At 54.4% G+C, this 26,654-nt stretch overlaps 2 protein-coding genes and 2 long non-coding RNA genes across 7 annotated transcripts; 2 read left to right on the forward strand and 2 right to left on the reverse strand.

The window, feature by feature from the left end:
- Positions 1 to 6,624: 6,624 nt before the first annotated feature.
- LOC131509222 (uncharacterized) lies at positions 6,625 to 10,413 on the reverse strand. 2 transcript variants are annotated; one of them, XR_009260374.1, is made up of 3 exons: positions 9,482 to 10,413; positions 8,891 to 9,345; positions 6,625 to 7,194 (listed from the first exon to the last, which is right to left on the reverse strand). It is a non-coding gene; the product is annotated as an uncharacterized LOC131509222 (long non-coding RNA). The 2 variants fall into 2 exon arrangements; XR_009260375.1 differs by lacking the exon at positions 9,482 to 10,413 and having other exon boundaries at positions 8,891 to 9,082; positions 9,181 to 9,471.
- A 182-nt stretch (positions 10,414 to 10,595) lies between these two features.
- Positions 10,596 to 14,311, forward strand: HOXA11 (homeobox A11). Its single transcript, XM_058724752.1, has 2 exons — positions 10,596 to 11,337; positions 12,795 to 14,311. The coding sequence occupies exons 1-2, from the start codon at positions 10,596 to 10,598 to the stop codon at positions 13,025 to 13,027; spliced, it is 975 nt and encodes a 324-aa protein (XP_058580735.1). The 3' UTR covers positions 13,028 to 14,311.
- Positions 14,312 to 15,690: 1,379 nt separating this feature from the next.
- Positions 15,691 to 25,464, forward strand: HOXA10 (homeobox A10). 2 transcript variants are annotated; one of them, XR_009260376.1, is made up of 3 exons: positions 15,691 to 16,173; positions 20,737 to 20,996; positions 23,879 to 23,987. XR_009260376.1 is itself a non-coding variant. In XM_058724753.1 (2 exons), the coding sequence occupies exons 1-2, from the start codon at positions 21,710 to 21,712 to the stop codon at positions 24,151 to 24,153; spliced, it is 1,242 nt and encodes a 413-aa protein (XP_058580736.1). In that variant the 5' UTR covers positions 21,017 to 21,709; the 3' UTR covers positions 24,154 to 25,464. The 2 variants fall into 2 exon arrangements, 1 of the variants encoding a protein (XP_058580736.1); XM_058724753.1 differs by lacking the exons at positions 15,691 to 16,173; positions 20,737 to 20,996 and adding an exon at positions 21,017 to 22,676 and having other exon boundaries at positions 23,879 to 25,464.
- Positions 24,119 to 26,473, reverse strand: LOC131509225 (uncharacterized). Of its 2 annotated transcripts, XR_009260378.1 has the most exons (3): positions 26,313 to 26,473; positions 25,594 to 25,727; positions 24,119 to 25,231 (listed from the first exon to the last, which is right to left on the reverse strand). It is a non-coding gene; the product is annotated as an uncharacterized LOC131509225 (long non-coding RNA). The 2 variants fall into 2 exon arrangements; XR_009260377.1 differs by lacking the exon at positions 26,313 to 26,473 and having other exon boundaries at positions 25,594 to 26,301.
- Positions 26,474 to 26,654: the final 181 nt, after the last annotated feature.

Genomic DNA, 26,654 nt, shown 5'->3' on the forward strand with positions numbered 1-26,654 from the left:
CCCCCCAACAACACATCAGGTGCTGTGTTTAGAGTCATAAATAACACGTATGTATGTTTTCTATTTAATATACACACAAGATAATGTGTTTTTGTCAAATCCGTGCTATGTATGTATGTGTATATATATATATATATATTATATATATATATACATATATATAATATATATATATATATATATATATATATATAGAAATGTTGGTGGAACCAGGAGCCTTAGGATACAGAATTTTGAGATGAGGTTAATTTTATCTTTATGTTAGAGGAAAATCATTGCAAATTGAAAAACCATATTCATCGATTTATGGAAAACAACATTGGTTGCTGAGAAACCTGGCTGACGGAAACCTCTCCAACCTGGACTTAGAGCTTCTTTATAGACGGAGAATTCTAGAATCTTTGAAGTTGTCTCAGAAACAGCATGGTCTTGAAGCATACGTGTGGGCTGGTCTTGAGACGTGCAATCCAGTTTTGCTGCCCTGAACATGGATTTTAACTCCACTGGTGGAAACAAATGAAAATGATGGTCCAGTTCAAGCGCCCCACATCGTGTTCCACAGCTCTCCCTTTCTAAACAAGCTACCATCAAGCCAAAGGAACAAGTTTCTCCCCAAAATGTTTAAAGTGGTGGAAAATCCCTTCGAAGCTGGATCATACTGTGTGTTTACGAACAGCTCCAAAGGGGACTCTTCTGTTGACGGGGGATATTTTTCTTTAGATGTAAGAAATATTCTGAGCCTCAGGCCTAGGAAGGAGGCCAACAGCCGCTCTGAAGCCCGAATACCGCCCCTTTCACAACCCATCGCAGGAACTCTGGGTAAAGTAGTAGTTTTCTTTCCCCCCACCCCCTTCAATTTTTGAAACTAATGACAGAAGATATTTCAGGTTTTTTCCCCCTGTTCTAAATGGTTGGTGATAGTCGACCCTATCTAGCTCCCCTCTTATTTAAAATTCTTATGGATCTACCAGATAACCTAAAGCAAGCATGGATTATGATCCCTAATACCCAAATAGCAATTAGTCTAAACCTTTAGAAAAAAGACATCCAGAAGGACTCCAGCCACCATATAGCAATAATAACACCAGACACCAGGATAGTACAGCTGCATAGCTGATTCAAATGTGTTTTATTTTTCCCTAAAAGGGAAGCCTCTTCTGAACAAGAAATTGTAAATATGAAAACAGCTAGACAGTGTTTTCATCTATTAGCAAAGATTTTGAATCCTGTAATGGCCTGCCCTTTAAAAAACTGTAAATATGGGACTTTAAAAAAAAAAAAAAACCACTTTTTCCATATGCTCTTAATACTGTCAAATTTATTAAGGTATTTTAAGTGGATGATTGTAAAATGTCACTTTGCATTTAACTACTATTTATGCCTGATGCAGAACTGAAGCCATCCGTTTAAATTGTTAAGAGACACAGAGAGAGAGAGAAGCAATAATTTTTAAAGAAAGGGGAAAAGAAAATGATTCTTTTTTAAAACTCAACCTAATGGAAGTGCTTTCTGAAAAAATTCACGAGTCAGTGAAATTCAGCGGAGGGTGATACGTATGCGTGCGCGTAATGACACAGCTTTCACCGCATAATGTCTGTGCAGATTACACCCTGCTGCGTGTGTTTGGAGGGTTTGGTGAAGATGCGGCTTCTCGCTTCCTCTCTACGGATTCCGGAGTTTCGGAGGGGAGACGGAGGCTGTCCAGCACTGCTAAGCCCCCCGCCCGGGTGGGTTTAGAGGCGCCCTTCCGGATTTGCGGACCTCTACGGAGGAGACGCTACGGGCTTCCTGATTTATGCGCGTTCCTTTAAAGTTGATCGAATGCGTGTCAGCAGCCCAAGACCTGGTGAATCAGAGAAATGTGCAGCGAGTAGCTCACATCCCAGTTTTCATAAACAACGATGTGGCGTTATCCGAGCGGCCCCGGGGAGATTTATGCCTAGGTTTTAGGAACCGCACACAACAATTAAGTTTTCATCGGCTAGGCCGCCGGGTAAATAGCAGCCGGCCTCATTCTTTACGAAAACACCCACTTTCTGATCGGCTGCTTCAATCCTCCAACCTCTACCTAGCGCCGCCGAATGCCTGAGAGGTGTCTGCTATTTTTAATTTGATTTCAAAAGGAAGGGGGGAAAAAAGAAAGGAAGGAAGGAAGAAAGACGCCGGCACGGAAAAATCCCTCCATGAAAGCAGCTACGGCCTTGTCACAGTTGATTCCATTTCTGCCCGGCTCCGTCGCGCAGCTGAAGAGCCGGGACCCCGGCAGAAAGCATGAGCACGGCCCCTTAGAGACGCTGGAACGTTGGCGGGCGGCGGCGCGGCGGCGCGGGGCTCGGCCCAGGTGCGGGCGTGTGGACGAGCCGCAGAAGCGCCAGCCACGGACTCAAAGCGCCGCCTGATGTCGCGCCCCCGGGGCAGAGGCGACGCTCCCAATCCTCCCTGCTTCCAAGCGAACCCTCTGCTCAAAATGGAGGCTCCGACCCTGCCAGAGCCGGCCTTGCCTGCAAGGCTTGTGTGTCGCAGGAGGCACGCAGCAGCACGTTTGGCCGAGGTCAGGGCGCTGGCCCCCCGAGGCCCGCGCCTGGCGGGCTCCTCCGAGGGCCGGGCACCCGCGCCGGGGAGTCGCCCCGCAGCTGCAGGCTGACGTCACGGTCGCCCGAGAGCGGGGCCTTGGCGGGCCTCTCCAGGCGTGATTTGATGAGGACAAGCCGATTGAAACGAATGTTTTGTGCGGGTGCCCGCTTCTCCGCCCCGCCCTCCCCAAGAGAATAATCGGGTATTTAATCTCTCCCGGTCTTAATTCTTGGCAACGTGGAAGGTGGTTTGCACGGGAAATAAAACTTGACAGGAGCATTTTCTCTAAAAGGGGTTCTGAGGACGGACTGAAAAGAAACCGTGTTTTTTCTCTACCTAATACTTCCGCTTTCTGAGCCCCGGGCGGAGGGGTGGGGTGACATCCGAGGGAGCGGAGAGCGAGCTGGGCACGCGGGAGCACGCTGTGGACCCGAATCCGGGCCCTCCGGGCAGCCCCGGGTCTCCGCCTGGGCCTGGGCCTGGGCCTGGGCCGGGAAGCGGCCTCCGGCCTCGCTGCGCCCAGCGCCTCTGTGGCTCTGCTCGGCGGTAGGCCCGGCGCCGCCCGCAGCCCGAGGCCAGGACCCCTCTCCCGGGAAGATGGCACCGGCAGGGGCCCGGTTGGCACCCTCAGTAGTACCCTGGCATTGGCTGCGGGCGGCTGGGGTCCAGGGAGAGAAGAGGACGCTGGGGAGGGCCTTGGACCGCTTGGCTTTAGCTCTGAACCTTTTAGCCAAGGGGAGTTGGGGACAAGAGCTCGCAAAGGAGGTGGTGAGAGCACTACTGGGGGCTTTGTTTCGGCCGCGGGTCTGCGGACACTGCACAAAATGGAGGGGGGATGGAGGTGAGCGGCGCTGCATGCGTGGGTTGTCCAGGCTGCTATTGGGTGGGAGAAGCTGGAGAAAGCAGAATCCCCCTCCCGGCAGCTCAGAGAGCGCCCTCCCCTCGCCGAGCCGCAAAGGTCAAGTCCTCCGCAGGATGGCCGCCTCCACGGTCAGGGCCGAGGCGGACTCGGACTCGGGAAGGCCCCGGACCCACACTTGGCCGGCTGCAAGCGGGTTCTGATGGCCTGGACTCGCGGACTGGAGGCCAGGGTTCTTCCCTGGCTTCCCTACTGAAAAGGAGTTCCTGCAGCCAGAGGTGGCCCAGGCTATGTCCCCGTCGAGTCCTGGAAAAGCTGGTCCAGGACACTTCGGAGCCCGCGGAGGCCTAGCCCCGGCGAGAGGCAGCGCCTGCAAGCTCCGGAGAGCGAATGTGGCTGGATCAGAGGTCTGGGCTCTGGCAGAAACAGGGGACCCGCAGGGCCTGTGGGCCAGCAGAGCCAGGAATAGGATAGGGGAGCAAGGACCCTGCTGGGAACCTCTCTTAAGGTCCTCTAGTCCAGGTCTGCTCCTTGAAGTGCATGCTGATGCTTTGTGCACTTTGATGCTCTTCTTCTCCTGCCTAAAATCTGTGCCAAGAAGTGAGGTGCACTCTGCCAAAGGTAAAAATCCCTGACTCCCGGGGCCCCCAAACCCACTCACTGTGCTCTGGAGGGGTGGGAGCCTTGCCCTCTGCCCCGTAGCCTGCCTGCACAGGGTCACCCATCAGGCCCAGTGGTAAACAAATAGCTTAGGCAGTCAGCCCTGAGCTTAGGCTCCAGGTGAATCAAAGAGGCCCTGTAAAGGATTTCATCTCCCCCCCCCCCGCCCCCCGCCCACCTCCACAGAGGACAGAATAGCTGGGCTTTATACCTAAAGCTGCATGGGTGAAGTAGGGCCTTTGAAGGGACACTAGCTGGAGGAATTGTCCATGAATAGGTCTGGTCGCAGAACTGCCTGGAAGGGCATGTGGGAGAGACTCCTAGGGTAGCCATGGGCTGGGCATGGGCTCGCTCTTTTTAAGTCTGCAATGTGAACCACGGATTGCTGCCGTAGTAGACGTGAAGGAGCCTGGGGAATTGACCTAGGAGGCAGCTGGAGCTTGGGGCCTTGGAGGCTTCCTGTGAACCACAGCTGTAGGGACAAGACCCTGAGGGCCAGGGCTAGCCTTCTGGTTGGGCCGCCCTCTTTTGTCCACTTATTGCAGATACCCTCTGCTGGAGAAACCCGTTTGGGCCGAAGTTTCAGGGAGAATAGAAAGCAGATGCCGAGAACCAGGGCTTTGTCCTTGAAAGTTTCCCCTACTCCATTTGTTCCCACTTGATAAGATGAGGGGGGTGATTTTTTTAAATAATGAATCCACAACAATAAAAGTAAAAATAGTTATTCTCAAAGGAAGTAACTCTCTCCCATCCATTTGGGACCCACTAAACTAAATATAACCAGATTGCTTGAGTGTCTGGGACCCTCAGCTGAGCCCTATGCCCCACTCTTTAGCAACCAGAGGAAGGATGTGGACTTCTTCAGATGTTTAGGGACCTTGGAAGATTGAACCTGTGAGTCAGATGAGAACCAACTGTAAGGTCAAGTTCAAGGCATTACCTGTTCTTGTGCTATAGGCAAGGGTAGAAGAGCTTGTGGACAGGCGGGTGCCTTGCCAAGGCAAGGAGAGAAGTTAACTGCTGCCTCCACCTACTAGTGATAGAGAGGGTCTCCAGATATTTCATGGCAGCCTCAGTGCCACCTCTGGACAACGCCTCGAAATGTGATATAGATTCGCCAAAATCTGCCGATAAACTGTTTCCTGAGAACAAATCCTGGGAGATCCCCTGGGCTTCCCCAGACAACCCATTATCCAGAATCACCATGGAGGACAACACACCTCCAGACACCTCCCATTTAGAAGGAGACGGCCCTCAAATAAAAGCCTGGCCTCCAAACCCAGGAAGGGCTCAGTGGCTGTTTCTACACCGGGCCACCAGTTGGCTTTTGCACCTGTATGCAGTGTGGCCACTGGGGTTGAAATAGTCTTCTGTGTAGCTTTTCTAGAAATAAGTGTGACGTTTTAGGGACCGAGGTAGCTAGGGGCTCAGTACAACAAGAAAAGGCAAAAAATTTTGGTGCCCTAAGTGATCCATAGGTAAATGACTGTAGATCTTTGCGAGTGAGGTTTGGTCTGTCAAGTGGGCCGGACCCCTCCCAGGCTAGCTGCCATCCTGGAGCTAGGTCCCAAGAAGAGAAGGAAATATTGATGAGAGAAGGAAAGAAAAATAACACGGTAGAGCCTTGGAATGGAGTGTTCGGAAGAATGAGGTAAGAGATCTAGTTCAGATCCCTGGTGAAGTCCTAAACTTGGGTGGGGGGTGGTCAGGAACCTAACAGCCCCCTTTTCTGTGCTTGAGTGTTGGGTGCCCTCCCATGGCACCTCAGTTCTTGCTTAGCCTAGGAGGGGCATCAGAAAAGGCCGGAGGCTGGAGAAGGGGAGACTCCGCTGGAAAGAGGATGGGGAGACAGGCAAACAGGAGCTGCAGGGAGACAGGACCAGCTAGGGAGGGAATATGGTGAGTGAGCAGCCTGGTATTGGCATTCCCACTATTGGCTACTTGCCGAGGGGCTTGACTTGCCTGAAGGGGCTGCAAGTGCAGGCACTGGGGACTTCAGATCCTCAGATTTGGAGGTCAGTGAGCTGGCCTCAGTGCCCAAGCTAGCACTAAGGGGGAAAGAGGGCACCCTAGCAGTAGCGGCACTTGGGGTTGGGAACCCCAGAGTCTAGAGTTGCTCCCTGCCCACTGTTCTATTCTCCCTTTGAGTGAACAGGTGTTAAGCTGACTATCAAGTGACAGTCCTTTCGGCTCATGCCCCTCAAAGGGCTGTGCTGCAGACATCCCCAGTATGACAACCCCCCCCCCCCCCCCCCCAGTGAAAGAGCCTCACGTTGCCCTGGAGCGCACGGACTGCACCAAAGCTACCTGGCCCGGGCGCCGCCAGCAGGCACCCTTCGGCTGCAAAAAGAAGTGGAGGGAGGCGGCAGTGCTGGGCAGAGGCACCTGGACACAATTTATTCCAGTATCCTGCCTGGGGAGGTGGGTGGAGTGTAGGACGCAGGAATCATCTCCACCAAGATGCACTCAGCCCCAGCAGGAGGATCCGGGAGGTGCTGCCGAACCCCTCAACCCCCACCCCCACCCCCCCATTTAAGGCCAAATCACACGGAGCCTTGCAAAGGCTCGGTCTGCTTTGCTGAGCAAATCGCCTCGTTAGCCGTTTCCGCCTGACCACGCTGACGCGGGGGCGCCAGCCTTCTCCTCTCCGGGTGGCCATCTCCAAACGCAGCTTGGGGAACGAAAGGGCCCGGCCCTGCGAGGGCTGCCTAGACCTTGAAGTTTGGAAAAACAACAAGAAGAGATTGAAACGGCTCCCTCCCTTCTCCGCAGACACACACGCACCGTCAGGCCGCCGCCACTTCCTGCCTTTGTTTTTCTTCCTCCAAAACATTTTTGGCCTTTTGCATTAGCTGCCGTGGGGCTCTGGGTTGAGGATAAAAGGAAATACATGCTGAAGAGTGCTTTCTGGAGATGGCTCCGCTTTGTGGAGCTCCTGAGAAAGAACAGCTCGTGGGAAACCAGTCGGCAGGGGCCAATGTCACAGCCTCATCCACTGGATCTCTTTAAGAAATACAACTCGGACTTGGCATTCCAGGTGGCCTTAGTACCCGTCAGGTCTTCCCCTGAGCAGGGTGGGCTCAGTTCGGGTGTAGGGCCTCCTGCAAAGCGGAAGAGTCAGTTAGGCTCAAAGCAAAGTCAAAACCAAGTACCTACAGCTGTGCCTCCCCTGCTTGCCCAGATTTGGTCTGATGCTCCAATCTGCGCCCACCCCCAACTATTCCCTCCCACCCCCGCAAACATTCACACTGCCAGTATATTCTGGGCAAGAGGGGCAGGAGCGGGCAAAGCTGGGAAAAGTCCGAAGCCTTGGGGATCTGAGCACCCCCTCCTGTCGCTGCTGGGGAAGTAAAAACATTCGCCACTCCAGGCATTTTCTCTTCTCCTGGCATCAAAAGCCTTTCCCCTCATCCATCTTTGCTGCAGCACCCCAACATACCCTCTTCCGGGCTGTGTGTCCCTCCCGGCACCCCGCATCAGTACAGCCTTCTTGAATTACCCTGCCAGCTGCTTTGGGAGAGCCCTCCTCCATCCCAGCCTCTTCTCGGAAATTTGCCTTTGTCTCCTACAGATACCCATGGGATCCAGACCTGCTGGCACCCTCTCGGCTTGGCTCTCAGGGGCACGGGAGGCGTTGATTACGCAGAACAGTGTATATCCCCATACTGACCTTTCTGCCGGTACCCCCCTCTCCCTGGTACTAAGGGGAAAGCCGATCTAATTAGGAGAGGGGCTGCGTGCAGCTTGGGGGAGGTAGCCTGGCGTCCCCGGCTGGCGGGCCACCGCAGCCGGTCTGCTCAGGCACAAGCTGAAGTTGACTGCCAAAACTGCTATAAAACCCCAGGTCTGTCTAGAACTGTTTTCGGTTCTCCTAGACGCCCCCGGGTTCAATTATAGTCTTAAAAGCCCTAATACAAGTGCAAGAATTTGTTTGCCTTCACCCAGGGGCGGGGCAAGCCCTGAAATGGTGGCGCCTTTGTTACAGCAAAGTCACTGAAACCCCTCAAGCATTCCTTTTGTTCGAGGGTCGGGGTGGCGGGGGACTGGGTGGGCTACTGGGAGATTGTTTCAGAGAGCCAAAATCAAGTCCGGGAACGGCTCAAACACTACTGTTCACAAACCTCTCCTTCTCCCTTTTATATTCTGTCTCCAAGAAAGAGATGCTGTGGAGAAATAAATATTTTGCCTTGTTGGTCACTGCTGGAAATCGAAGTTTTTTCGCTGCAGGGCAATCCCGTAACTGCGATTCCCAGCTTTAGGAGGTCTCAAGCTGCCTTTCCCCAATAACCTTCCTTCCCACCAGACCTCACTCACACCACTGCTGCCCTCTGCACAGTGGACAAGCCACAGTGGACAAATATGTCAAGCTGAAGATGCACAAATAATTTCAAGTTCAACTCTTAGGGATTCAAGGGGTATGAAAGTTCTTGCAGCAAATCCTGAATAAAGAGTTCATTAAACCAATGTGTCCGACTAGTTTGATTTGTGATAAGCAACCCTTGTAAAGGAAGGGGGTAGGAGCCACATAAACATTAATGCCAATAAATTAGTTTACTCCACTGCAGAGTAATTACTCGATATTATTGATATTTACAGCAGGTATTCAAATGCAACGGTGGGCCATCATTTGGAGAAAACACATAATGAGAATAGTTCTTTTCCAGTGCAATACATGATTAGATTTGTTATTGAGTCAGTTACAGTCAGCTCAGCAATAAATAAATAAATCGATGTTGACACTTAAATACCAAAGATCTTAGAGTTTATACTCTAAATCTCCCCGAGATATATAAATACCTTCAGCTATTTCCTGGATGGGGAAAGGGAAAAGGTTATCCTTTTTCATTTTTCAACTTTGCTTCAGCGACATCCAGCTCCTTCCAAGAAGATAGGTGTGGGGAGGCCCCAGGGCTGGGCCCCTCCCAGCTGCAGTCCTGCCTGGCAGCCCTGTGCCCTCTTTCACTTCTCCCAAACGTTGATAATTCAATCCTGCAGGATGGCAAGCATTTTTCACCATCTTAATATTTTTCTTTCTTTTCCCCAAGAAAGCTAAGACTCCTACTAGCAGCTATGGCCCCTGTCTCTACCTTGGGCTCAAATCTAGCCTTTCTGAGGCGTTCTTGTCACCCCCCGGTCCCGCGAGTTTGGGAAGCAGCGCTCTTTCCTCTGGTATTGTGTTTCTTCTGTGGGATGAGTAGCAGAAAAGGCGCCGAGCCTTCTGAGTTTCTCCCTGCACATCACTGGCTCTCATGCTTCGCCAGGAAGGAGAGGAAGCATGTTACCCTTTTCTCAGCCACGGCTCCCTGTCCCTAGCCGTCTCCTCACTGCCCCCACTCAGCTCTGAAGCTCCGCTGGCAGCCTGCTGAGCCCGCGGAAGGTGCAGCATACCCAGGAAAACGCTCCTCGGCTGTCAGCGCCCCTAAAGCAGCCCAAGGCTCGCCTCAACCGCACGGCTTCCCGGGTCCTCAGCTCCATGAGACCAGGCAGGCGGGCGGACCCATGCACCGTGGCGCAGCCCCCACAGCCCCCGGCTCTGCCGGGCGACTCCGAACCCCGGCAGGCAGCGGGGAGGAGGGGGGGGGGTTCTTCAAGGGCAGGGGGTGGAGTGAGGAGGCCGGCGGGGAGAATGAAGTGGAGGTGGATCCCGGGTAAGACGAAGGCCCTTCCGGGACCTGCAGATGCCTGACAAACCGCGGGGGAAGCCGCCCTGGTTGTTGGCGGTTTAGGGACGGAAGGCACTAAAGCGCTTCGGAAGTGACCATGAATGCGAGCGTGTAATCAAGTCACCGTGCAAATCGGGCAAGCCACGAGGCAGGCACATCCACGGCTGCGAACCCTGGCCCCGAAGGGGGTCCGGCCAGAGTCGGAGGCAGAGGTGGTTTCCAGAGCAAGCCTGTGGGAGGGGGATAGCGAAGAAGGAGGTGCGAACGCGAGCCTCCAGGAGAATAGATTCCAGGACCGCGCACGGGCCACGCAGCGACGAGCTCCCACCCGGCCACCCCCAGCCTGGGGCATCCCTCACCCGGGGAGTGATGGGTGGCAGGAGTTGAGCTCTCTCGCCGCCCTCGGCGCACTTGAGGGCCAGGACCGTGCAGCTGAGCACAAGCGAGTGGCATGGGACGCACCCCAGCCTCGCCGCGCGCCGGGAGGCCCCCCAGCCAACATGAGTTACACCGGCGATTACGTGCTTTCGGTGAGAACACCGAGTGACGATCTGTTGCTTCCCCTGAGGTGGCTACAAAGAAAGGAAGCCGGGGAGGGAGGGGAGGGGGGGAAAGGAAAGGGGAGAAAAAAAAAAAAAAAAAAAAAGGCCCGGACCAGCTCGCAGCTTGTCAATTTCAACATCGGGTCACATGACCAGCACCTCCCTGCTAAGGATGGGGATAGATTTCCACGTCAGCTTACGTCTCCAAATTTCTACTTCACGGATCCGCTTCAAAGAGGCAGCTGCAGTGGAGAATCATGTTAAGCTCGGCTACTGCGGAGAGCCCAAGGTAGCCCAATGATGGATTTTGATGAGCGTGGTCCCTGCTCCTCTAACATGTATTTGCCAAGTTGTACTTACTACGTCTCGGGTCCAGATTTCTCCAGCCTCCCTTCTTTTCTGCCCCAGACCCCGTCTTCGCGCCCAATGACATACTCCTACTCTTCCAACCTGCCCCAGGTCCAACCCGTACGCGAAGTGACCTTCAGAGAGTACGCCATTGAGCCCGCCACTAAATGGCACCCCCGCGGCAATCTGGCTCACTGCTACTCCGCGGAGGAGCTCGTGCACAGAGACTGCCTGCAGGCGCCCAGCGCGGCCGGCGTGCCTGGCGACGTGCTGGCCAAGAGCTCGGCCAACGTCTACCACCACCCCACCCCCGCCGTCTCGTCCAATTTCTATAGCACCGTGGGCAGGAACGGCGTTCTGCCACAGGCTTTCGACCAGTTTTTCGAGACGGCCTACGGCACCCCGGAAAACCTCGCCTCCTCCGACTACCCCGGGGACAAGAGCGCCGAGAAAGGGCCCCCGGCGGCCGCAGCGACCTCCGCGGCGGCGGCGGCGGCGGCGGCGGCGGCAGCGGCAGCGGCCACGGGCACGGGCACGCCGGCAACTTCAAGTTCGGACGGCGGCGGCGGCGGCGGCTGCCGGGAGGCGGCGGCGGCAGCGGCGGAGGAGAAGGAGCGGCGACGGCGCCCTGACAGCAGCAGCAGCCCCGAGTCGTCTTCCGGCCACACTGAGGACAAGGCCAGCGGCTCCAGTACGTATAAAGGCAAGCGCCCTGCGCTTTATGAAAGGGGAGTTGGAAATCTAGCGCAGCACCGCTGTTAAATTTTTATATGCTGTTTTATAAGCATATAAGGTTTATGAAGGGCCTTTAGGTTTCCCCCAACAAAACTTTGTTATAAAAGGCGGGATCACGTGGCGAGTGCTGAAATTGGCCGTGAAATACCCACCGGCCAAGGCATGCCTGCAAAAAAAAAAAAAAAAAAAAAAAAAAAAAAAAAACCACAACACACACACACACACACACACACACACACACACAACTCCTTTTCCCCTTTTTTCCCTTCTCAGTCCCAAGCCCGGCAGCTCGACCCCGCTCAGGGCCAGATCGGGCTGGGGAGCCGGAGGTGGGCGCCTGTAAATTCCCCCTGCAAAGGCTCCGGGAGCCTTTGATAGCGAGGTAATCCGGAGATTTTTATAAAAGCCATGTGTTGCGCCGGGACTCCAGTCCCAGCCGGGATTCAAAGGCATCCCTGTTTAACGACGGCGCTAGGAGCGTGTTTTACAGATAAAATAGCCCGCTCTAGCTCGAGCAACACATTAAAAGGAACAAATTAAGCCAAAGTTGGCCTTTTTATCCAAAAGGAAGCCATTTTCCTCTGGCGCGGTGGCAATTACGTGCCGCCTTCTGTCCAACTGCATGTTACTAACAATTGTTATTCAATCTGTCAAAAGCGGGTTTTTCCTTTCCTCCTGTGAAGTTTTATTGAAAAGGGGAGCAAGTGAAGCCTGCCGGCAGCTTTTGGGAAGCCCCTGTTCCCTCCACCCTATCTAAATCAGCACCCCTGCCCTGCTGGGGACCTGGGTGGCTCTGTGGCCTTGGTGCTCAGGGAAGGCCCAGGGTAGGGGGCTTCCGCTGCCACCCCCTCACCTCGTGGAAGCCAGGAGGCTGGTCCAGGAGGCAGGAGTTGGTGGCCAGAACGCAGGCTGACAAAGACCCGGCAGCTGACTCAGATGCTAACAAGGGCCGAGTCAGGGCTGCAGCCGGGAAAGACTGGGGCTGGGGCCGAGTTTACTGCCTCAGGAACCAGCAGCCCAGGTGCTTGAAGGTGAAATGTCCGCGGGCGGCTGTTTGTTTAGTCTGGCGGGGCTGGAGGCAGCCGGCAACCCCCACTCGGAGGCTTTGAAAGCCGCCTCTGCGGCACAAACTAGCCTGTTGCTGTAAGGAACCCTCCTTTCTGCTCTGGGGGCAGCATGAGCAGCTTCCCTGGGGGCCTATCTAGGAAGCTGGCTTTTATCTGGGGCTGAGTCTCCGCCTGCAGCCTGTCCCCAGCTGGCAGTAGGAGTCTGAAGGCAGGGGACTGAGGAGACCTTGATGGGGTTTGCACAGGGCCAGTCCCTTGGGCCAGCCCTTTTCCTCCACTCGGGGCTCAAGGACGGACTGCAGCCCCCCACACCTGACTCACTCCCTGCTTCTTTCTCCCTCCACAGGTGGCCAACGCACCAGAAAAAAGCGCTGCCCCTATACCAAGTACCAGATCCGGGAGCTGGAGCGGGAATTCTTCTTCAGTGTGTACATCAACAAAGAGAAGCGCCTGCAGCTGTCTCGCATGCTCAACCTCACTGACCGTCAAGTCAAAATCTGGTTTCAGAACAGGAGAATGAAGGAAAAAAAAATTAACAGAGACCGTTTACAGTACTACTCGGCCAACCCGCTCCTCTAAGGCTCCAGCCTGCTGGAATTGGGTGGGGGGTTTCATACACGTGAGATTATATGCAGATTTTGCCCTTGACAAGGTCAAGGCACGTGGTGACTTTCGAAGAAAAGAGATGTGCAAAAGAGAGGAGGCCACACGGAGACAGCCTCTAAGGAGGCGGCCCGGGACTCTCTTGGGCATCTGTGATTAAGATTCCTAACAAAAATTGGATTTGGAGAGTTGTGCATCAACTAGAATAAATGGTTTGGGACCCCTGGTGGTTCATTCTTGGAGACTGTGGAGCTTTGGGCTGGGTGTGGTCTCCATCAGGACTGGGCCCCCTGCCAAGCGCCCTGGAGAACGACCTGGGCCCAGGACCCTCCACATGGAGCCTGCCCACCCCCCAGGACCCCTGCGTCAAGAAGCTATTCTGTCTTTAAACCCAGTTCAGCTTGGGGACAGGAACAGGAGGAAGGGGGGAGGATTCCTAGATGTTCCGAGTGGGGCTGATTTCCAAAGCCAATGTGAAAGACGGCGGCTGGACTAAAAGGTGACTGTGAGGTGGGAGAGGGCTGCTGATCCTGGAGGGGAAAAAAAAATCTATTCCAGGTGGCATTAGCAGCTCTCCACCCCTCCTAGCCACTCAATGCACTGTCTGAGGCCTGGGCTTCCAGCAGTTGTCTCCTGCAGCCCACCTAGTTTTTCCTACCGGTGAGGGTTTTCTTCCTGGCCTGCCACTCAGGCCTAAAGCCTGGTCACAGAGCAGACCTTTCCCGAGGTGGAAAACATCAAAAAGCTAAGAGGCTGCATCCAAGCCACTGGCCCCAAGATCTCTGCAGGAAATGCCTGTGGAGTGCGGCAGCCTGGCAAAGTTTCCACCACACTTAATTGAGGCTTGGATTTGCTCAGCGACACAGTGGGCCGGGCCAGCGGTCCCCAGCTATGAGGGGCTTGAGTCCCCAAAATACCCAGTTCTGGCACCGCACTCTGCCCTTCGCCGCCCCAGAGCTGAGCTTGGAAGCTTCCGGCGACCTTCCAAGAGCTCAAGGGAGTTTGGAATTATTTTAAAAAATAAATATTATATTATATTATATATATATATATATATATATATATATTCCCTGCAGGAACCAAAGCGAATTTTAAAAAATGCAACGTAGAGGGGGAAAAAGATGATGAAGAGAATATTTAAAGGCTCTATCTGTTTACAGTGTTCCACGATTAAACTCACTCACTGCTAAAAATATTTGAATGTACGCTTCATACAGGGATGGTGTTCAAAAGACTTGTAAATAAAAGAACCATAACCTATTTTGTTTGAATACTTTTTAAATTTTGCCATTCGTTGACTTCCTTGGGGGATTGGAGGGGCGGGAAGGGTATTGGGAATGATCTTTTTGATTTCTTGGAATGTTCGGAAAGCATAGGGGTAAGCTCTAAGGTAGTCTGGCCCTACAGGCTCTGGGGACCTCAGCTGAGAAAGCCAGGTACCCTCCCATGGAATCTCCTCTGCCTCCCTGTTTTAAGAAGTGTCTGATGGCTCTGTTTGTAATGGGAGTGTTGGCCTGTCCTCCGTTCTCACCCACCACGTATGTCGCAGCATGTACACAGGCGACAGGGCACAAGGAAAATAAAGACTGTGGAAATTTGAGTATTGGGTCCTGGTGTGACAGTCCTCTTCCTGTTTGCCTTTTACTGCCAAATGTTTGCCCCCCCAACCCTCCCCCCCAAAAAGGAGCAAGTTATCAGGCCCCTGCAGGGGTGGGGAGGTGACTTAGTCGGGATTTAACTCCACTGGAAGCCAGGCTTGGGAAGCCAAGGTGGCTGGCCAGGTCCTTTTGGGAAGGGTGGGGGGCGGGGTCCCAGGAATGGAGTATCTCAGGACCTGGAATTGGGGGTTTCATCCTTTCAGACTGGAGAGAGGCTTGGGAGAAAGCCCTGGGCTTTGAAGTGGCTGATTAGTTTGATCCCAAGCTGGGTTTGCTCACCTCAGGACTAGGAGGCCTGAAGTAGAAGCACTGTAGGGTGCCCTGGGGATCTCCTTAGGAAGACAGAGACTGGTCTGGGCACAAAGAGTAGACTCTCAGGAGCCTCTATGGGCACTTTGTCCCAAGCTCCCAGCTGAGGCTGCCTTTTCCCTTTGGGGAAAGAAAGATGCTGGTTTCCTCTTTGTTTCCTGCCTTTGAACTTCTGCCTTAAATTTGGACATCACCCATAACCTTGAGGGGCAGAGCGGAAAGGCCAGAGCCTTTTGTTGCCCACCCCCCCCCACCTCTACCCCCACCCTCTCCCTAGCCACCCAGGCAGGGCCAGAACTGCAGAAAAGGTGGAATTTGGAGAGAGGCCTCAGACCCCAGACCGCGCTTTGTTTATGTGTTTGTGTGTTTGTCTAACTGGCGCGACTGGGGAAATCGAGCTCAAAAGGGAATGGGACAGACCCCCTAGATGAATGTCTAGGTTGATGAACAGACACACGGAGGTGAACAACGACTCTCTTGGGGGGCAGTGAGGGGTGGGCAGGGAAACCCAGGGTTTAAGGAAAGACTTCCTTTGGGACGGTTAAAGATTAACCAAAGTCTTGCAAGTTGCTAGAGAGAGTCTAGCCAGGACTGTTCGCGGGCGGGCGGCGAGCGGGCGCGGGTTTGATTTCTGAGCCCTATAAAAGCCCATCCTCCGATGGCTGTGACAATGTGGTCGTAAACCCGTCCGGGGCCGGCCAATTTGCATATTTGGAATGCGCCGCTATAAACCCGGCTGGGGTTTTGCAGCAATTTCTTAGATGTAAAAATGAGATCTCTTTAGCAGCGGGCTGGGCACATTCTTTCCCTCAGTCTATGCCTGGAGCCTGCTTCCCTCTCCCGGGCTCCGGGCTGAAGTTCGGGCTAGGCCTAGTCACTCAGCCGCCACGAGATGGCGCACGTCCGATCAATGTCAAAGCCGCCGGGGAGCCGGGAACCCCAGCGCGATTCTCGGCCTTTGTTCGCTTCTGATACTAAGAGCAGCACGTTACATTATTTCACTTGTCCCGCTCCCCTTAGTATCAAAAAAAGGGGGGGTCACCTTCGAGAAGTAATTGGTGTAATTTAAAGCAACGCGCCTTCTTTAGGCCTCGCAGGCGTCGCGGCACGGAGAAGCCTGCTGTCCCTTGGCAGTGATTTCGGAAATGTGTCAAGGTAAGAGGCCACAAGTTTAGCAATTTCAATCTGGCTGAGGCGGGAGTGGGGAAGTGGCCGATGTCAGAGCAGGACTGGGAAAAGTGGCTGGGTTTGTGCGCTCTGGGTGACGCTATAGGCACTCAGCCCACCCCCCCCCCCCCTTTCTCCCATCGCTCACTAAGGTTGGAAAGCAGGGGGAGACCTAAGTGGAAAAGTTGACGATTTAAGCTCCCTGCGCCATCAATTCACCCAGGCGATCTTTCAGTTTTCTAGAAATGTTCAGAATGGGACGAGCCAAGGATGGGGGGCATCCAAGAGAAAGAGTTCTGCTTCTACTGGGATCGGGATTGTGGTGGCAACAAAAAGAGGGGGGGGCAGAGAGAGGGGAAAAGAGAGAGAGGAAAAGAGAGAGAAAGGGAGAGAGAGAGAGAGATGGCGGGGCTGGGAAAAATAAAGTTTCTACTCCAAACAATGAGGTGGTCAGCAACCGTGGCCGCTGGGGCTGGCTTATTCCCTGGGGCAGACATCCGGGAGGCTGCTGGTTTCCTACTAGGTGCCCCAGCAGCCTGGGGAAAACCTTTGTTCTGAAGAAGGCCAATTCAAAAAAGTCACATATGATTTTTGAAGCTTCCAGAGAAGTCTGTATTTGCTTATTCGGAATGTACCATTATAAACCGGGCTGGGGTTTTGCGGTGATTTCTTAGATGTAAAAATGATATCTTTTGCATATTTTGCAAAATATGCAAAAACGGTATTGGTAAATACCTATATGTTTTCAAAAGCTCGCACTGAGAATCAACTCTGATCACAATCTGTCCATCAGCGTTGTCATAAAACAAGTTTTAAAATAATCGTTTGACTTAAGATTTCAGAGGCTGGATTCAAAGGTCCTCTTTTCTTATATTTAAGTTTTTATTCCGATGTTTTCATTAGTTTCTTGAAATGGTTTTTTTTTATTTTTACAAATATACAGTGCATGGGTGAGTGGGGGCAGGAATCTCAGAAAACAGGCGCTGCCTGTGTGCCTGTGTGTGTGTTCGTAAATTTGTCTATCAAAAGTCACTAGTCTTTGTTGAGCTCGGGATTCCAAATTCTGTCAGAATAAGGCAGCCACAGGAACCACACTGAGTGGGCACCCGCACCATGCTGTCTGCAGCCTGAGCCTTCCCTAAAATCCCAGAACCACTTCCAGTTTCAAGGCCAGAAGCAGTTTATTACGGACAAAATTAAGGATACCGTAACTTAGGGAGCATGAGAAAAGGCCCCAACACTCCCCCATCAGGAGAGAAGGGCCAGTTTAATGGCTGGATTTAGAGAAAAGTTTAAAGTGCGTTGTTGAGGGATAGATTGCACCTGATTAATTCAAAGCAGACACAGCAAATATCCCTGGAAATGCTGACATTCTTAAAGATGAACGAGAAAAGAATGTCATCGCTTACAATAAAAAATATTTTAACTATACAGTAAAGGAGAGAATCAGAGAAGTCCATAATTTTTGTTAAAACAGATATGTGAAAGTAGCGTTTATTTTTCCTCTGTGATGCTACAGCCCAACTCCACAACGGGTCAGTTAATTCTGACCCCGGAAAGCCCTGAGAACAATTTACAGATACAGATTGTTTACTGGCTATCTCAATCTCAGTACCCAGTATTTTTAAAAAGAGGTGTTTTTTGGTAATAACAGTTTGTTATTTCTGGTCATTTGCGAGGGCCTACTCAGGAGGAGTAGGAAGCCGCTCTCTGGTGAAATGCATCGTAATCCTCACCAAAGGGCTTTTTCCACTGGCCTGGCGATTACTTCGGCTCCATGGCCACGGGGAGGGGAAGCGTTATTACCTAGGTAGAAACAGACGATATTTACTCCTAAATAAAACGTGGGCTTTAGGGGCTGCCATATAACCACTACACAGGCCTGGCTGAAGGAAGCAGGCACGGAGAGTTTTAGGTCAAAAGCATCCTGAGGGCGAGAGAGAGAAATTCAGCAGCTGGGAGGGAGGGAGAAGAGGAGAGAAGAAAAGAAGGCAAATGGGTTAGAGGGAATAGAGTGTCCAGAAGCCTACACATGCTGTAACTAAATCGCTTTTCTTAATCTCTCTCGGGAATGGAGAACCTTGGGAAAGCCCAGGCAATCGATAAACGGAATATTCTATTGAGAAAGTTAACACCTCAGTGTTACAGTCTGGGGAGTGCAGAGGCTTGGGGGCAGTCGGGGATGCTGGGAGCTCCAAGACCACCTGAAAGGGCAGTAGCCTCTAACTTGAGTTTCTGCTGCGTGGATATCTTCTCCTCCGAACCAGCGGCAGCAGGCCAGTCGGCGCCCTGGCGCGTCGGCAGGCTGTCCATTCCGCTCGGCTTCAGGCTCGGCAAGCCCCAGTGGGGGTGGGGTGGCGGTCCTGGGCCAGAGAAGAACTCTCACATGGGCTTACACACTCTTCATCATCGTCATCCTTTTTTTTTTTTTTTTTTTTTTTTAAGCAAGAAACTCAACATCCCGTTTGGTTTATTGCAAGGGTAGAAAAGACACTGGAGAAAAACATCCAGCTCTCCCAAAGGTCAGTGAAGACCCAAGTGCCAATGCCATGGTCTGAGAGGCTGCAGCAAGCCTTCCACCTCCTCTGAGTCGGCAGCCAAGGGGACCTTCATATAGCAGATGCAGCACCAAGCTGACTTTTGTAACCTTGGTTGGCACCTGCATGCTCTTGGATCTTATCCAGCCTAGAAGCCCATTTGGTCACCCTACAGAGCCCTGACCAGACTAAGCCTGAACTGCCTAGGGCCGGGGCAACCGGCTTGTCTTACCAGTCAAACTGGCAGGGCTGCTGAATTCCGGAGGGTCCTGGAACATTCTGGAGGGCCCAAGGAGAAGACTGTGAGGAGTCTGTGAACTCCTTGAGAATGATGGGTCAAATTGTGGGAATGCCCAGATGTGCATTTTTCACAGGATGAGAATCAGAGCGTGGCCTTAGCTTTTCCAAAGGGGCCTTAACTTTCAAAGAGAAAGATAGGTTTAGATCATTGACTTTTCACTTTATTTTCTTAGCCTCTGCCATCTCAAGCATCCTCTCCATGGCCACTGACCCTTTCCAATCTACAGCCTTGGGAAGTTGCTTTGTGCATTTAGTGGGGAGAGTAACCAAGTCCCGGCCCATTGGCCTGCTGGGACGTGTTCTTTTCAAGGAACCCTCTCCTGTTCTTGGGACCTACTTCACACTCTGCAGAGCTTTCTTGATTGGCATGAGCAGTGCTAAGAGGCAAAGCCCCTTCTCAAGCAGTCCTCAGTTTTGTGGCATTTCCCAGTAGCACTGCTGAGCGCCACAGTCCCAATGCATTACATACACCCTCCTGGTGAGTGGGATAAGGACCAAGCCCATCCAGAGAAGGGTCCTAGGTTTCCGAGCTCTGAAGCTTTCCATATGTAAGTTTGTCCATCTCGTGGGCCTAGCCAGATTAGAAATTGCCTTGGCCTTGTTCGTGGGAAGGAGGTGGGCAGTGAAGGACAGCTCCTGATCTCTCCACACATACTTGATTCGGCTGCGGCTGCTACTTCGGCCTCAGGAGCTTGTGGACTGGAAAGAATTAGTTCTCAGACTCTCTCCCCTTCTCTCCCCCTCTCTCTTCTCTCCCTCTGGCCTTCTCTCCTTCTGTGTCTCTCTGTCTTTCCCTATCCCCCTCCTCTGTACCCCCGATGCCCAGTCTGCGGATCCGGTCACCGCCAGGCGCAGGCCAGTTGGGTGGAAGCGGCTAGAGCGCAGCGCAAACTGTGGCGCGGCCGCCTGCGCTGCGGGCGGGCGGAGAGCAGCCACAACAGGCAGATTCCGCAACTGCTTGCATCTCAGAAGCCAGCGTCAGGGCTCTTCCGCCAGCTCTCCCGTGCACCCTCTCTGGGTCTTCTCAGGCTCGGCTTCCTTCTCGGTCTGGGTTCACACCGGGAGGAACAAGGCCAAGTGCCTGGCAAATCACCCGGGAGGCAAGGGTCTTTCCCCGCTGCAGGCAGAGGCCTGAGCGGTCTGCTTCCTGGGATCCCGGCGTTTAGCAGCCCCAGTCTAGGCCTCTGCAGGGGCTGGAGCTGGTGCGGCGGGCAGGCCTGGGGCATCCTGGAGAGCTGTAGCCCACCGGCAAGGGGCAAGGCAGAGACCTCCTGGATTCTACTGGATCCGGGCCGGAAAAGGTCGCATTTCCTGAGACATGTAAGAGGCCCACACAGGGGCTAGCGCCCTGGGACAGCAGTTTCCATTGACTGAGAGAGCGTTCCTACGGCCAGGGAAAAAGGAGGCCCCGGTGTCTGCTGAGCAAAGGGCCTGGCCTCCAAATGCTGCTATAACTGGGCCACGAGCCCAGCCCGGGCTTGCCGGGAACGGATTTCCTCACCGCGGGCCTCGTTAAAATGTGCACACCGCGGGAGTGAGGGCTGCCCCAGCCGCGGGTTTGGAGGGGAGGGGGGAAGAGGGGAGGGGACGAAGAGGCAGGAGTGTGGTGACACTGGTTCTAGTCATAACCTCCGAGAGGGTGCGAATGCCAAGGCTAAAGGGAGAGCTTGAGAATTGTACGGCAGAGGTGCTCATCCGCCGCCCCTTCTCCAAGTTTACCCCTCCAGGTCGTCGCCTCCAGTCAAACCCAAGACCCAGAAGAGCAATGTTTCTTTCACTTCCCTGAAACGGCGTTTGAGCTTGGAAGCTACCGGGGAAATGGGGCTATGGGGTGCCTGGACCTGGCTCTGACCTCGGAATAGGGGTAGGGGAGTCTTTCAGCCAAGGTTGCCAGTCGCTTCTACCATCCCCACCCCCCTTCTCGTTCCAGCTCACCAGGGTCCACCGACAGCAGCTTCAGAGAAAGCAAGCCAGGTGAGCATACCAGAGACAAAGATCCTAAGTGGATCAACGACTGGCTGGGGAGAGAGGGGGGGTTGAGAAGCCAGGGCAATACATTTGGGGGGAAATTACGTATGGGAATCAAGAAAGAAGTGGCAATAGCCGGCTTCCAGTGCGCTCTGGATCTCGGACACTCTGAGGTTCTTGGTGGCCTTACGGCCAGGTCGGCCACTTGTAGGAGACAGTTCCAGGTCCGGAGCCGAATGGGAAGAGTCTGAGGCCCTACAATAGGCCCGCTTAGTGTTTAGAGTATACGGAGGGCTAGTGGCTAATTCCGAAATAAGAGTGGGGAGCACCCAAGGCGGGCCGGGGTGCGCACCATAAACACCCCACTTGTTAACTGCGCGGGGGCCCAAGGGCCCTTGAAACAGACCCCGCAGGAGGGCTCACGTCCGAGCGTGGGCGGGGCTAGCCCGGGAACCAGGCCCCCCACTAGCCACGTTGGGGCAGCCCCCACAGCTCCTGGCCTTTGGGCTGAGGTATTGGGTGTGCGTCTCCTGGCCCATCAATACAGATTACATATTTATATCAATCGTGGGCTCAGAGGGCGCCCTCGGAGAGCGGCCCCGCGCCTACGAAACCAAACTGGGAGTGGTCGCGCGGAAACTCTGGCTCAGGATTGGCTGCGGGCGCCCGCCGCGGTGCGGGGGGATTGCTAATCGTATTCAGCATGTTTTGCACAAGAAATGTCAGCCAGAAAGGGCTATCTGCTCCCTTCGCCAAATTATCCCACAACAATGTCATGCTCGGAGAGCCCCGCCGCGAACTCTTTTTTGGTCGACTCGCTCATCAGCTCCGGCAGAGGCGAGGCTGGCGGCGGTGGCAGCGGCGCCGGGGGCGGCGGTGGCGGCGGCTACTACGCCCACGGCGGGGTCTACCTGCCACCGGCGGCCGACCTGCCCTACGGGCTGCAGAGCTGCGGGCTCTTCCCGGCTCTGGGAGGCAAGCGCAATGAGGCGGCGTCGCCGGGCGGCGGCGGCGGCGGCGGGGGCCTAGGTCCTGGGGCGCACAGCTACCCGCCCGCGCCTATAGACCTGTGGCTAGACGCGCCCCGGTCGTGCCGGATGGAGCAGCCCGAGGGGCCGCCGCCGCCGCCACCGCCCCAGCAACAGCCACCGCCCCCGCCGCAACCACCCCAACCCCCGCCGCAGGCCACCTCGTGCTCTTTCGCGCAGAACATCAAAGAGGAGAGCTCCTACTGCCTCTACGACTCGGCGGACAAATGCCCCAAAGGCTCCACCGCCGCAGCCGAGCTGGCTCCCTTCCCGCGAGGCCCGCCGCCCGACGGCTGCGCCCTGAGCACCTCCAGCGGGGTGCCAGTGCCCGGCTACTTCCGCCTCTCCCAGGCCTATGGCACGGCCAAGGGTTACGGCAGCAGCGGCGGCGCACAGCAGCTCGGCGCCGGCCCGTTCCCCGCTCAGCCCCCCGGGCGCGGCTTCGACCCGCCACCCGCACTCGCCTCCGGCTCAGCGGATGCAGCCCGGAAAGAGCGAGCCCTCGATTCACCGCCGCCCCCCACGCTGACTTGCGGTGGCGGCGGCGGCGGGGGCTCGCAGGGCGACGAGGAGGCGCACGCGTCGTCCTCGGCCGCGGAGGAGCTCTCCCCAGCCCCTTCCGAAAGCAGCAAAGCCTCGCCCGAGAAGGACTCCCTGGGTAAGCAGGGCGCGCTGAAGGGGCGCAGTCAGGCGGGCAGACAGGCAAGCCGACCCAGAGAAGGGAAAGAGCAGAGAGCCAGGAGTCCGCGCAGCAGCCGGCCGGCCTTGGCCCAAGCTGCAGGCAGGCTGACCTTGTGAACTTGCTTTTTAATATTTGGGCGTGGGGACGCAGTAAAAATTCATGTCCGACTTAGAGCCCCACACCAAGACGTCCTCCGCGCTGGCCTCAGCTCACCCCAATTGGGGCCGAGGACAGGGACAAGCAGCCCCCCTCTCGTGCATGCCCTTCTCCGTGGCCCGGAGCACCCTAAGCCGTGGTCTGGGCCCAGTCTGCGAGGCGCGGCCCACGCGGGGGGAGGGGGAGGGAGGAAAGTGGCTCGCCCGCAGATAGCACGGATGTTTGTAAGGCATCCAAAATAAGCAGCCGCCAGCACCAATAAATAAGCCCATTAACCGGCGAAGTTCGAGTTTACGATCCCCCATGCTTTTTTCAAAGTTGCTGGAGGGGCGGGAATCCTCCTTGCGGGGAGAAGAAAAGGCAAATCCCGCCCGGACGCCGGGGCCCTGAGCTGAGAGTCCGAAAGGGACCATTTCACTTCCCCTGAAACTCGGAATCGCCCAGACTGCACGTCTCTGGCTCCTGGAAGGACGTGAGGGACGGCCCTTGACCCCGAATCAGTTTTTTTGTGCCTTCTCCAGGTCCCAACTGTGTCCTTGTCCCTCTCCTCATTGGGCCTTAGGCAATCAGGGGACTGGAGTGAGACACAAACGGCCCCCCTCCCTTCCAAGTAGGCACCCATGCCCCCTGCCTGGGGGCTGCAGGAGGTGCTTGTCTGCCTTGGGGCGAGAAGCAGAGAAAGGCGTTAAGTTCAAGCAGTACAGCCTGCCGTACAGCAGCAGGCTTTCGTTCTTTCGTTCTGGGAGCGCCTGGGCAGCTTTGTGTTAAAACAGGTGTTTGGGGGAAAGTGGAGGGACATGTGAGCTGGGAGGGTAGGTGTAGATTGAAGGCCCTGTCCATTTTGCACATGCCTGTTGGAGGAATGCTCTTCTTGAGCAAGCTAAAGGGGGGGGGGGATGGCCGCAAAACTCCGTGTGACTTAGGGCATCCCTCTCATGGCAGAGAAGTCCCAAATTCACCCCTGCGCACAGCCTAGCCTGGCCCCGATTTAACCTTCCCCTCTTTATTCTCTTGAATGCCAGGCAATTCCAAAGGCGAAAACGCAGCCAACTGGCTCACAGCAAAGAGCGGCAGGAAGAAGCGCTGCCCTTACACCAAGCACCAGACGCTGGAGCTGGAGAAGGAGTTTCTGTTCAACATGTACCTTACTCGAGAGCGGCGCCTAGAGATCAGCCGCAGCGTCCACCTCACGGACAGACAAGTTAAAATCTGGTTTCAGAACCGCAGGATGAAACTGAAGAAAATGAACCGAGAAAACCGGATCCGGGAGCTCACAGCCAATTTTAATTTTTCCTGATGAAGCTCCAGGCAACGCCGTTTTTTTTTTCCCCGCTGCCAGAGAGCCGTTCTCCTCCCTCTGTCTTCGGCCTCTGCCCAGGAACTCGCACCTGTGCCGGAGCCCCATTCCTCCCTCCCACACTCGCCATCTCGCTGGCCGTTACATCTGTGCAGGGCTGGTTTGTTCTGACTTTTTGTTCCTTTGTTTGCTTGGTGCTGGTTTACTTGTTTTCTGGGGGAAAAAGCCATATCGTGCTAAATTTCTAGAGAGAGAACTATTATCCTGAAGTGTCGAGCGGCGACTGGGCTGGTTTGCTGTCTCGGGGTTCCTCTGCTGGAAATGGCTCCGGTCCTCCCGGTGGAGCTGGTTTCCTGCGGGGGCGGGCAAACCTAGCCGGAAGGCCGAGGTCCCATTGTAGGCGCTGAGGTGTCTGGCCTGAGGTCAATGGTGCAAGGAGCCGCCACCGGGCTCGCCTGCCTGGAGTGCTGGGCTGTGTTTAATCAGGGGACACAGGCCCCTGGGTTTCTTTTTTCTTTCTTTCTTTCTTCCTTGGCAAAGAGAAGGGCTTACAGGCATGGACATGCAGGCTGGCAAAAGGGCTTGACTTTGGCTGATTAAAAAATTGAGAGTAAGAAAGATTAATCTTTCCTTCCTCTGTAAGATATCCCAGCTTTAAAAGGAAAAAAAGAAAAAGAAAAAGAAAAAAAAAAAAGAGCAACCAGGAGAAGGAAACTTCTCTTCCAGTTTGTGTTAGTCTTGCATTGTGGGACTAAATTATTTCACTTACCTCTGAATTTCCATATCCTTCTGCCTGTAGATAAATAACCTAAGGTAGTTTTGTTTATGCGTGTGGATTTAGTGGGGTTTTTTTGTCATTAATTGTTACCACTGGTAACACACGACAAGCACACCGCAATTCTCCCTGTCTTGTGGAGAGTTTTCTTTCTCATTTTCTTTTTTCTTCTTCCTCTTTCTTTTTCCTTTCTAAAATTCATAGAACCCAAGGAGGGCTGGGGCAAGCGGAATAGACTAGAGAAGGGAGACTTTGTTTGGGTTTCCTTTATACTGTGAAGTTACATGCATAAAAGGGTCAAACCTGTAGGTGCAGAAAAAGAAAAATTATAAATACAAATCTGTATAAATGTCTATTATTATGAAAAATTGCCAATCTTGTTTTATGCAAATGCATTCTATCGTTATTATAAATGTTAGTTCTAGCTCTATTTACTTCTAATCTTAAATCAGAATAAATTAATATTGTAATGCTGCTGTGCGTGGAAAAAAGACGATGTTTATGTTCTTATAGAAGAATAAAAGCTGTGGAATGAAGCTTTTTAATTTTACCTCTTTTTTTGACTTCTTATCTTCACCTTCCACTTTATCCCGGCCACCACTTTTACAACAGGAGGACTAGCCCGCGCCCCCTGCAATTACTTTAGGCATCTATTTAAATATTACCTAGACGGTCGTAATTTGTCTGGGCCCTATAGCCCTGGTGCCGTAAGGTTTGTCGGCTTTTGTTCAGTTTTATGACTTGCTAGTATATCTGGATTGTGGCTGTCTTGGACCAGTGGTTTCAGTTGCGAGGGGAGCTGCATAGACAGAGGAAGCCAAACAGGATTTCTTTCGGGAGCCCCAGGGAGGCTCGCAGACGCCGGTTGTTTTGTGGGTCCCCTGGTCCCAGATGACCCCCAGCCTAAGAATCCGGGGAGCAGGCTGGGCCAAGAGCGTGTCACTAGCGTCCGCGGCAGCAGTTAGGTAGACTGCTGCTGGCTGCATGGCCCCCTCCCCCAGCATGGCCTCCCCCACCTGGTCGCCCTCCTCGGGGCCACGCGTTTCCTGCTCGCGGGAGGGGGGGGGGCGCGACGGCAGGGGGAGGGGGCGCGGGAGCGCGCGCCCCGGCTGGCTGGCTGGCTGGGAGGGAGAGAGGGGGAGAGCGAGTGGCGGGGAGCGAGCCGCCGGAGGCCGAGACCAGACTGGGAGCCGGGCTGCGTGCCGACCCTGGCGCTTTCGAGTTGCTCGGGGCTGCCGCAGCTCGGCGCGTGCTCGCTGAGAAGCAAGATTTGGGAAACGAGCACGCACACTGCTCGCTCTCCTCTCTTCTCGCGTTCTCCTCTCCTTCCATTTTCCTCTCTCTCCTTTACCTTCCTTCCTTCCCTCTTCCAGGTTTACCTTACCGGGGCCGGTGGCTTCTCCCTCCGTGATGCCTTAGCGGTAGCGCCGCTCACACAGTGGCAGCGCAGGCGCAGGTTGGCAAGGGGTGGGGGGGGGGGGGTCGGCCGGGCGCGATCGCAGGGTTCTCCCTTTGGCGGCGGCAGTGGCGGCGGCAGTGGCGGCGGCAGCGGCGGGCGAGGCAGCCCCGCGCGGGCAGCACCAGAACTGGTCGGTGATTTAGGTAGTTTCCTGTTGTTGGGATCCACCTTTCTCTCGACAGCACGACACTGCCTTCATTACTTCAGTTGAAATCGTCTCCAGGTACCTGTGCGCGCGGGGGCCGGGCCGGGCGGGGCATCCAGGCC

This window comes from Neofelis nebulosa, chromosome 4 (assembly GCF_028018385.1).
Source record: "Neofelis nebulosa isolate mNeoNeb1 chromosome 4, mNeoNeb1.pri, whole genome shotgun sequence".
Classification (NCBI taxonomy): Eukaryota; Metazoa; Chordata; class Mammalia; order Carnivora; family Felidae; genus Neofelis; species Neofelis nebulosa.

Bases quoted from the DNA above. Each gene is read 5' to 3' on its own strand.
- HOXA10 (XM_058724753.1), top strand. From the start codon at position 21,710: ATGTCAGCCAGAAAGGGCTATCTGCTCCCTTCGCCAAATTATCCCACA. The intron at 22,677-23,878 runs GTAAGCAGGGCG...CTTGAATGCCAG, and splicing joins GCCCGAGAAGGACTCCCTGG to GCAATTCCAAAGGCGAAAAC.
- HOXA11 (XM_058724752.1), top strand. From the start codon at position 10,596: ATGATGGATTTTGATGAGCGTGGTCCCTGCTCCTCTAACATGTATTTG. The intron at 11,338-12,794 runs GTACGTATAAAG...CTCCCTCCACAG, and splicing joins GGACAAGGCCAGCGGCTCCA to GTGGCCAACGCACCAGAAAA.